The sequence below is a fragment of the Corvus hawaiiensis genome, chromosome 4 (genome assembly GCF_020740725.1).
Source record: "Corvus hawaiiensis isolate bCorHaw1 chromosome 4, bCorHaw1.pri.cur, whole genome shotgun sequence".
NCBI lineage: Eukaryota > Metazoa > Chordata > Aves > Passeriformes > Corvidae > Corvus > Corvus hawaiiensis.
In genome coordinates, this window is record NC_063216.1 from 41,216,128 (window position 1) to 41,228,139 (window position 12,012).

At 33.4% G+C, this 12,012-nt stretch overlaps 1 protein-coding gene across 9 annotated transcripts in view; it reads right to left on the bottom strand.

The window, feature by feature from the left end:
* NAV3 (neuron navigator 3) overlaps window positions 1-12,012 on the bottom strand; it is a 531,757-nt gene that overhangs the window by 146,494 nt on the left and 373,251 nt on the right. For all 9 annotated transcript variants that reach the window (XM_048300218.1, XM_048300219.1, XM_048300217.1 and 6 more), the window contains one exon: window positions 9,191-9,368. In XM_048300218.1, coding sequence (XP_048156175.1) covers window positions 9,191-9,368 — 178 coding nt within the window. The remainder of the gene's footprint in view (window positions 1-9,190; window positions 9,369-12,012) is intronic.

The following is a 12,012-nucleotide window of genomic DNA, read 5'->3' on the forward strand; positions in this document are numbered from 1 at the left end:
CAAAAAATTGAATTTCTGTACAAACAATATTTTTCAGACATTTCTTTTCCCTTGTTAGCCCAGTCTTGGTGAATTAATATATGGCTATATCTACATATATGCATCTATATATCTACATTTATCTATATCTATACGTATTTATTAATTCGTAAATAAGTTAACATTTAACATTTATATAAATGTTATATATGAATGTGTACTTTATAGATAGAGGTATTTTATCTGTGTATATCTGACACATGAACACACATTCATTTTTTCATTCACAAGAGGAAATGTCTATGGCTCAGGCAGTCCTAGCTCATACCCTGTCATCTGTTCTAAATTAGTAGGACATTTCTCCTTTCCGCTCTTTGAACTTCTGGCATCTTATTCAAGAAGTCTGTCTCCAAATGATTCATGCTTGGAGGTACAAGTAAAACTATGTTTTCAATGTTTTCCTATTGTTCACAACTCATAAAGCAAAATGCAGATAACCCAGTTTTGCATCAATATTTATGTTCTTGCAGAATACAGAGACTTGTAATAAGAATGAATCGTCTGCCACAGTGACCATAGCTTTCCTGCTTTGGTCCCCGAATTGTAGTATAGGTATTTTGTGGAATTTAATGAAGGAGTACAGGAATCACAACATTAAAGAAACAAAATGGATGGCTAGCAATAACCGTGTGTTGCAGTTTAGGACACTGTGCTACTTAGCTACTGTGCTTAGCCTAACCTGTAGCACACCTAAAATGCTGTCTTTTAAACCTTACTTTTTTTCTCTGAACAAATTGGACAAGTGGATAACAGCATGCTGCCAGAACTAGGATTAGGCCCTTAGGGACTGACTGTACCCTTTTATGACCTTATCTCCATACCATTTATGATCTTATACTTGAACAAAATTATATCAGAGTATCTGCACAGAATCATATGCCACCATTCAGCTTCAGTTTGATACAATAAAACTGTAATAAAGTTTTTTCCTAGAGGGAATGGAAATGCAGGTGACAGAAATGCTGATGCTCTTACTTCTTCAAATCTATGCTAATTATCTCTTGAATCTTTGCATAGATTTCCAGAAAATCCACATTCATAACACATCCTAATGTATGGCTGGGATATAAACCTGTGTCAGTCAAAAAATTATCACATGGTTAACTGTTTCTACTGACAGTAGTAAAATACATTTGTAAGCATTTTGTTTGGTCTCCCCATTGACTTTAAAATGGTAAAGAGCTTTGTAATATAAAGAAAATACAAAAGATTCTACCAGTATTTCAGCTATTTTCCCTTAAGTATTTTCAAAACACAAATAAATTCCTGTAAGCCTGGTGAATTTTAAATATAAAAAAAATTTTTTTTTTTTCACTTCTATTTTAATCTATTTTCCACAGACAATGATTGCCAAACAGCACTGGCTATGCTTCTTTAGAATTTATACAGATTTTGATTTTGGAGTTTTTTTGGTAAATGAAGAGAGAAAGTAATTGCCTCCACAGCTTCTAACTGTAATGTTATTTCATTAACTGACACCTGCAAAACCACAATATGTAGACTATCAAATTTGTTGCACAGTCTGTGAAAATAGTAAGAGATAACAGTTGATAAAAAGGACTGACAGAAGCAAAGAAAGTAGCAGTACAAATATAAAACTATGACTTAAATAAATCTAAGAATGCAAGGAAAAGACTGGGCCACACATTGGTATAAAGGAATTTATTAAAGAATATATAGGAACAAAAAGGAACATTTTACTTCCTAATAGGTAAAAATGGACTCATACAACAACAACAACAACAACAACAAAGAAAAAAAAGAAGATTGCACTAATTTAATATAGCTACCCTTGCATTTTACACATGTTGGAATTTTATTTGCCATATACAAATAATTATAGGCAATCTCCAATGTTCACAAGACATCAGAATTAAATAGGTGACAGGTCTGGGAAAGTAATAAATGTATGGACATTTGCATCAGATTTCATTTTCAGAGAATGAGAAGAACTAATGAATCTCAGTAGAGAGTGAGGGTAGAACAGCAAAGAATGTCTTAAGGGAAAATAACTTCATTATAAATCTTCTATTCCTTCAAAAAGGAATATATAAAAGATTGTATTTAAGTGCTACAAGGATGAATGGAACACTACCCATTAAATTCTACATGATCTGGATTAGCAACAGTGAAAATTATGGCCAAAGTGCATCAAAACTGACATATAAAAGTAAAGAGTGGCAAGGGTGACACAGGCCAGACTATGAGAATATTTGAAATGTACAAAATGAAAATTGCCATTAAACTGATTTAAAACACTCTTTGGAAAACTGCAAGAACAGATAATGTGAAAAGACGACAGTTGCATTTTGAACTGCAAACAAAAGAGGAGGCAGGGAAAAATATCGTTCTTGAGCAGAGGTAATTCATAAACAGAAGAAATCAGTGTAACTACATGTCACAGGTTCCTAAAGAAAATGTTCAGACATACAGCAGATACTTTGCAAGGAGATAAAATGGTGTGTAACAAACAAGGGGAGATACCAATCAGCAAAGGACAAGTTTCAAGGATCCAGCCCACAGAAGCATGTAAGAAGGTAAAACATACAAGCAGTTTATGAAGGATTGGTAGAGAAATGGTCAAATGGGAGATGAACAGTTTAAAAAAATCTGAAATCCTATTGAGAGACTAAAAATACTTTATAATTTAATTTTTTAAAATTTTAATTAACCTGAATGTCACCTTGAAACACCCTTTCTCCCATTATTTGAAGCTTAAGAAATGTTAGATATCTTCTTAGAGAGGATGGGTTACAGGGAAGAAGTATATGAGAAATACATTCTTACTACTGCTTTGTTCTGTCTTTTCTGTGTGAAAGTTATTAGGCAGGTTAGTCATTTGCCACTGAGACATACTAAATTCTTTATTTACTTTAACTTCAGGACAAATATGACGAAAACTTTGTTTCTGATGTTCCTATCATTGGGAACCTTGAGGACTATAATGATTGTATCTTTGGGGAGTAGAACAAAATGCGGACAAAGCTGACGTGCAAGGTAAAATAAAAGGTTAAAATAAAACTAAATATCTAAGGGCCATTTGAAGGTCAGCTTCCTGCAGATCCTGGAACAATCACATTAAGCAACTCATTCTGCATTATCTCCCAGACACATAAAAATACATAGATTAGATGAATAGTGCTTTGTTTGCTTAGACCCTTAATAGTAAACAGAGAACAGAAAGAAGAAACAAGTATTTTCCTAATTTTTCTTCTCTTCAGTGATTTGATAATGATTCTGTAGTGGAAAAAGCAGGAACTACCTACCCATTTCCCTTCACCAAAACCAAGCGACTAGCAATGGCAAGAGCTAAGGACAGCAAAGGGACTTGTTCCATCACTTTCCTATCTGTTAACCAAGGAAGACACACAACTATGTACACCTTCCAGTTTCTAGCCTATGTCAGTGCCATGCACTTGATGTCGACTGCTGCAACCATATTTTAAACCTTGAGAATATTTAAATGACGGCCTTTTTCTAAACAGAGTGATGTAATCAAGACTGCTATGCAGATTGCTACTATTCTGACATGGATCTATTTCAATTCATAACCATAACAACTACATTTTCATTACTGTATTTCACACAGCACAAGCTCTGTGTCCAATATGCTTAATTTCTTCCCTAGTACTTCTGAGCAGCAGGCAACATGAAACCCTCTTCCTTGCAGTAGTTATATATGCAACTCCCTATAGAAATCAGCTACCTAACTTTGTTTATATGCCCACAAAAACCAGGGTGCACTTTTAATATAACAAATTTAACAAAATACATCTGGACCTCAAGCTGCGCTCATCATTCCTGTACGTGATAAAATAGTTTGTCTGTCTAGGGGAATTTTTCTGACAGCTTACTGAAACCAGTTACTGTCTAATCTGTAAATGAGACAGAACTTCTTTCATCCACATGTGTTTTCTCTTAGTATCTGGGTGGTTGAAAGATCATCACCACAGATGTATTGCTCTGATAATGGAATCCACTAGCAAAGCGAAGCATAAAAATATAATGTAGCCATTGTTGTCATCTATCTGTACTGACAGATATAAATAAGGCCACCAGCACTGTATTTTTTAAAATAAATCTCAGAGCTGCAAAAAAGTCATAAGGAAAGAGTGAAGTGCCAACTTCAGATTTCGAAGTATTCAATTCCCACAGTTAGTGATGGAAGAATATAGGAAATTTTAGGGTAAAAAGAAATCAGAAATCACATCTAAAACTATTCTTTGTCTTTGGTTACCATTAATTATTTGCCACAGATTTTTTCACTGATGGTCTAATAATTTCAAAGTTTTTATTATTACTGGTACAAAACTATGATCATCCATAAAGAAAGTATGCTTTTTACAAGGCAATTTCACTTAACATGAATCAACTTCCTTCATTCTTTTTACATTTAATTTGAAATGTTGCTGTTGGCTGTAGGATTAGACAGGCTAATGATACTCTTTCAAAAGAAGAATCTTGCTCGCCTTCTGTGTGCATAGTTTTCACAATTCTGATGGTGGTCACAGATTACATGGGAATAGGAATGTTAGAGTATTGCCACACTGACCAGTTATGCATAACCTTGTAAGGAGCCTGTGAAAGAAGATTCATTATCCTCCCATGCAAACTTTGCACTTAGGGAAGAGAGGTTCCTCCAGAAATTGGTTTAATTACATTCCTGGTCTGTATTGCCTCCTAGTCACCCAAGGACAACTAGACTCCTGAATTAGTCTCCTGAATTCCCCATTTCTGCACAAACCTCATCTGTCCAGTCTTGTGATAGTCTGATTATAACCTTCCCCTGGGGCCTCTTGCCTTAGCAAAGCAACCTCTGTATGAAGCCTGTAGAGTCCTAATATAATTTGGTGTCGGTTTCAGTTTTGTTGACAAAGGGCTCAAACACTGTATAAAGTAGCTTGTCTTTAGTGGCACACGGAATGGATTCGGACACAGTAATAATCACAGACTGATCATTACTGAGGACATCATAATCTGCAAATGAAGATGAGTATCATCTTCATCATCATCACCATCATCATCATCACCGTCACCATCAGCTGCAGGACCAGTCTTTTAAATAAGGAGATGCTAGCTCTGCACATACAAAGACAAAACTTTCTTGGTCTTCAGCAAGGCTTGAATGCTACAACCTCTGTAATTTGAATATCTTCAGTGTGACTTCTCAGAGGTATTTCCCTCTCCCATGTATAATCTGTATTTCTCTTGGAAGAAGTGAAGGGCATCACTTTCTCGTTATTTGTTTAATAAAGGAAATACAACAGCTTTTTACCTCTTAGGAAATCAAGTTGAAATTACACAATATGTTTATTATATGTTAGCTGGAAGCAACAAAGAGGATAACTTTTCTCATAGAATATTCTAACCTAAAATAACCTCAGTTATTAATTGAAACTAAGACATAGTTTCAAATACTTAAAGTACAACATGAAATATGATTGATTATTAAAGATCTAAAAAAATGCACTAAGTCAATATAAAGCACCCACCTTTTTCAGTGTATATATTTTGCTTTTGCTTACATGTATTCACGCATACAAGCACATGGATATCAAATGCACTTAAATATACAGAGTGCATCAAAAAGACATCTTTATTTCTCATGTGTCTAACAAAGTAGATACGTGTGAGTCTTCCGGTACAATAAAATACCCGTGGTTTAAGAAGATGATTTTCAAAATACCGTTGAAAAGGTACTCAAATTAGGTTTGAAGCATTTTGCAATTATTGAAAAAAGATTCATGTCCCATTCACATGCTAGCAGCTATAGTCATTATCTGGCTTCTGCCATAATAATAAGGTAATTTTTCTTGTTCCTTTCGAAAACCTGAAAGAACTATTTCTAGGTAAAAGACCACAGGTCAATTTAATGGAAGCTACTCTCTGTTACGTGTATTTGCCAAATATTTTTTCCAAAATTTACACCATAAGGGATTTTCTGCCTTAAGGCTTCTACATACCAAACCTTTCCACAGTTATGTTAGAAATGTTAGAAAAAGGAAAGAATCAAGAATTTTTAAAAACATATTCATAACTGCAACACAGTAATAAAAAAAGGCATACCTGCACAATAAATGTGTAATAATAAATAGCCTTAAAGATTAACATTCACTATGAAAGGATAAAATAGCTTGTTTTATCAACAGCACTTCAGAAAAACAGTAAAATGACTCCATTATTGATTGATAGCAGTTAGATTATCTATTGAGTTAATAATTTCATATGGACAGTGTGAAGGATGTACATTAATATACACTTCAGATTTTATCACTTTCCAAAATTCTCCATTCAATGAAATATCTAGGTTTCAGTGTCTGTATGAAGCTACTTTTTGCCAAATATATCTAAAGGTCTCAAGTGTCCCATGGAGCAGTCATGTGAATTCCTCAGGACCTTCTAAATCATGAGCCAGCTCAGTTATGTTGGTTGCTTCTGTAATTATTGCTGAGACACACCTGACATGCAAGCCATCATAGAAATCACTTTGGGGAATCATGTAAGCTACCTGTCCACATTTTAGATAGCAAAAAGTGGGCAAGAGGAAAGATGAATTTCACCAAAATCATCTTTTCTTTCTTTGATTTATATTTTGGCTTCTTTGTAAAAAGAAGCTTTCATTTACTCAGTAGCACCTTTAAACTAAAAAGGTGTTTGGGAAATATTTTTAAATTATTTTTCAAACTATTTATTTTAGTGGGGAAAAAAAAAATTAATTAAATGACTGCTATGAAAAGAAGTGTTGCTAAGTCCACCACAGAGAATTCACATCAGTGTACATTTAAATATGCCTATCTATTTGTGGAGAACTTGTTTTCACATGTGGTCATTTTTCTTAGAAGAGGACATATAATTTTATGCTAATTTCTTTATATTACTTCAAAACAGTGAAAACTGAAAAAAAAAAAAAACCAAGAAGAAAATTAGTATTGAAAGAAACTGTATTTCAGTTTGTTTCTAAGTTCCAGGGCTCTGTGTTTTGGTAGCAGCTCATAATACTAAATAGATGCCTTTAGAGTAAAAGATAGAAACCTCTCATACAGGAGAAAGTTTTTAGTAGTAGGCACCTTTCTTTATCCTTAAAAACTTAAATGAAAAATATATGGATAGAAAAAACCATATTTCCTCAGGCAATACAGAAGTTTATAGTGACAAGCATCAAACTTCTGTATATGTGAAAGCAAGCAGAAAAAAAACATGCCTTCAGTTTACAGATAAGGAAGAAGAAAGATGGCATCAATCTTGGTCTATTAATTTTTTACAGAGAAATATTTTACAACTGAACCATAGCTATGAATAGAAATTTAATCGAAGAATTAAACTATTTTAAACTCCTAGATTAAAGAGGAAGGTCTAAAACACACTGATGGAAGTAATATTTTTTTTAAACCAGCCTTAGATGTCACTCTACAAAAGCATAAATGTGGGGGTTCTGGGATATGGAATAATTGCTTTGAACACTGAAGCATGTTTTAACATAGCAACGTAGAAGAGGAGAAAAAAGTGCAGAAGGACCATGAGATCTTGAGGAATTACAATGGAAAGCTTAATAAAAGATTCATCACCTCTTTGCCTACCATGTGCAATCACTGTCACCCAAATAGTAAAAAAACTTGCTTTATCGAGGCTTTTTTGGACAAACCCTTGCAATAGTCATGATGCATAAAGGAACACTGTAATTTTTTTGTAATTAAAATTTCACCATGGATAAATTACAAAATCAGGAAATGTTTCAGTTCTTTCACTAAACTATGAACAAAAAGATCTTAATGCCACTGATTAAAGCTGTGAACACTTAATTCCTGAATAACAAGATGTTACTGCCTCTCATACAGTATTAAATATCCTTCACAAAGCAGAAATTCAACTTTAGAAAATGTTGAGAATGGTCAGACGCTTCTAGGACCACACCATAATTTCCTAGATTGCATGTTAATACTGTACTTCACAGAGAAAGCATTCAAAGACATTAATTTTCAGTAGCAGAGAAAATAAATGTATTTCACTTTTTAATGCCCCAGCCAAACACAAGTGTATCTTAATTTTTGCATCAAATGAGGTAATTAAAATGCTATCAGTGACACGTTCCTCCAAAACATAATTTTAAAATATTTCTAGTTCCAAGACATAGATTTCTATCAGGCTGAAGTGTTAAAAGTTTCGTCAATTGAAGAAGAAATATGTTTATTATACAAATGAAAGTGTAATTTATATATGAAGGGACTTAAGAACCAGAATGTCAATATATTAGTCTGATACTTTTGATCCAATGTAGATCATTGACTTACCACATTCTAGACATACAGTTGTTCAGTAGGTCCACAAAAACATTTTAAACAAGGATATAAAAAATGGAAAAAGTACTAAACCAAACAAAGCAACAGACAAAACTCTTTATGAAGATCTACAGTTGACATTTTTTTTTAACTTCCCCAATAAAATATACATTGGCAATACTCTTTCCATGTAAATAGATATTTCTGTTTCAAACTCATTCTTCTGTAGTAGCCTTTAAGCAACTACCTTCTGAAAATATCTTTTTGGATACAGTCTGAAAGCAATGTAGTTCAGCAATTACTGGATTCTGCTGAGTGCTTCACTTTCTTAAAAGTAAATAAATATCTGGCCCCTTAAAAGAAACAATTAGATTAGGGCTATTTCTCCATTTTAAAAAGAACATTCAAATAGAATTAGGCCCTCAAAAACCGGAATGTGTGGGAATAAAAAGAGTTTATAACAAACGAAAGCAACAATTGTGCCTTTTCCCCATGTGTTTTGTTAATTATTGGAAATTGTTCATTTACGTATGGGGAACTGGGTATGTGAAGAAAACATGAAAATAACCAGTACTAACTACACGGTGTGCTAGCTGCCTCTTGTTGTGCAATGGGCAGAAAAATCAATAATAAAGTAAAAGAAAGGCTTACAATTAATTAAAACTGGAACTAAATCTAATTGGGAATGTTCTCTGCTCTCGCTCTAACTTTACTCCCAAGAAATGCGGGCTTACTACCAAAAACCACACTGAATCCACTGTGTAAATAGCTAAAAAAATTCTTTAAATGGCCTATTTTTTTATACAAAATGTTGTCTTTTTCAGACAGAAAAATAGAAAGCTTTTACACCTGAGAAAAATAACTTTTTAACCTACCTTGACTGCATATCTTGGTATGTTTTGGACTGGCTGATTTCAGCTGGAGTTGAAGGGACTTGCTGTTGTAGCTCTACCAAAGACTGGTAGTACTGTTGCTGATGATGTTGCTGCTGTTTGTACCGAGACAAACTGAAAAACAGCCCTAAAATGGCTTTCAAATTTCCATTCCTTATTTCTATTAAAAAAAAAAAAAAGAAAGAGAAAAGGAAGTGAAAACACTTTGGTTTTAGACTTCAGTTTTGTAACTGTCATACTAAAATATCTCTGTACATACCTAGAGCTATACATGTTTATGTCTTATATCTCTTCATTTACCTGTAGAGTCAGAGACATTTTAGGTGTCACTGATAGTTTATTCTTTATTATAATTTTTGTTTATTTATGTTTCAGGGTTGCAATAAACACCTATCTCTACAGTGCCCTCCTGATGAGTCATTTGCATGGTCATAAACAAGAGTATATCCAACCTTAAATAAGACACATAATCTGAAATGAATACTCCTGTCTCAACAAAGTACAAATATTCTAATTAAGGAAAAGTTCATTCAGAAAAATCTGAATTCTTTCTGGTCTTAGATATACTTCCCTTCAAATCCTGTGACTTTAAATTAGTCTTTTGGCTTTTGGGGCAAATTCTGTGCACATTGGCAATAAACAGTGAGTTCTGGAAAAATCGAAAAGACTGTATGGTAATGGTTCTTGTCAGTGAGCACATCCATTCATACAGATGTGCAGGGTACATGAGAGAAGAAAATAAATGAAAGGTTGGTTTTCAAAAAGGTGACTGTAATGCTCATGATTAAATTTTTGAACTTTCGAATGACATGATTATTTTATAGCTTTCTGTTTTATACTGCTATTACTGATAACAAAGACTTAAAAACTACAGCTTCCATGAGGCTAAAACAGCTACCTGAATACAATTCTGCTGAGCCATGGAGCATCCCTATGTCTCCCATTCCTTTTATAGCTTTTGCTGATCCTGAGATGAAGATTTTAAAAGGATAATGCAATATATTCTTTGCTGATAAAGGATCTCAATGTTGAAAAAGCAACCTCAGAAGACTTTAATGAAATTATCTGCAGCATCTAGGTCTGTTCATAAACTCATTATTAATTTTCTTTGGCACTGATCACCCTGTGAAAGGTTTTTATTAGAGCTATAGACTTGCAACCTAACATGCAATGCCACAACCTTTCTGCCTTCCCTGCAAATCAAAATACTGAGCTGCGTGTGCTACACAGCTTTCCCAGGTAAATTTTCAAGCTGAATTTATCCAAAATTACTGTCATTTTCATGTCTCTTAAACCATATTAATTTTCTTTCAATAGGATTAGTTGAAGTGTTAATACATATACTACACAGGCCAGCAAACACTGGAGCTTTTAAAATGCTCACAACCTGTGCTTCAAAAGCAAACCCAATCCGGGGCACTGGAATATACTTTTCAAAATGTAAATTTGTTCTAAGCAGCCATAGTTTTTCATCTTCCCTGTGAAGATGCTGCAGGATCTTTGATTACCAGTGAGATCACCAGAGATATGCAGAACTTTGCCAGAATGAGTAAACTTTTTAGGCACCTATGACTTTTGCAGTCACGTTGGTTTCAAGGAAGATCATTGTCAAGGAATACAGAAAACTTATATTTAAAATTATCCTAAAAACACCCCCAAAAACTACATAACTATCCATTTTAAGTGGTTCTGATTTGAGAAGATTGTCAGTACACGACACTAGTTTATTTATTATAATTTTGGATCACTTAATGCTCAGAAAGAGAATCCTTCGTTAAATCCCAGTCGATATATTTTAATCTTAAAATTTTGGTCTTCTTGTGTTCAACTATAATTTTTACTATTTTAAGAGAAAGATGCTATTAGTAACTTTTTCCTTCCTACTTTTAATCAAGTTAGAAGATTTCTCACAAGCAAAAAATCCAGAAACTTCTAATGTGTACTAAGCACATACTCAGAAAATGAGGGGACTGTTTTAATTTGTAGCAATTGGATAATTATTTATCAACTGGGCTCTCAAGCAGAGATTCAGCAGTAAAGACTTGAAAATCACTTTTTTTCTAGACCTCTTTGCTCAAGTGTCAAAATGAGGTCAGAAACTGGTTATGAAATCTTCAAAACTTGTTAAGCTTATGTTTTGTTTTTCTACAACCTTTCTGGTCATTAATAAATGACCTGGTAGTAACAAGACACTTTACCAAAAGCTTATTACAAGAAACTCAATTTCTTCTCCCCCCAAAAAATTTTAGTGTTCAGGATTATACATAGTAAAAAATGGTATATTTAAGGGAATCACACTTCTGCAGTACTTTGAAGAATATTATTACAAAGATAGTGGTGGATTTACTCCAGATTCATGACCAACTGCATAACAGCAGAATTAATGTTAATCTTACTTCAGCACTAAATGTTAAAATTTGGTTTTGAAGAATAATGAGTATTTTAAATCATAGTCCTTGCATTTAGTTCTATGTAGTATTATTGCTTTTAGTAGTACATGAAATTGAAGTTACACAATTGAAACTTATATCCTATTAAAATTATTTTCCAAAGCAAAACAAAGGTAGGTGTGCATTACAGAATGCACACAGATTTTGATTTTAAAAAGTACAGAAAATGTATCATGTACCATGTAAAGGTATTAAACAATGATGAGTGTCTTCATAAAATAAATTCATGCTATTCACACATTTGATTCATACTTCATATGCAAGTAAAAATAGGTTGCTCTAGAAATTCTGGTTCTAAATAGCTTTGAGGTGAATGACAACATGCAGACTTTTAGTATTCTCTTGCAACAACAT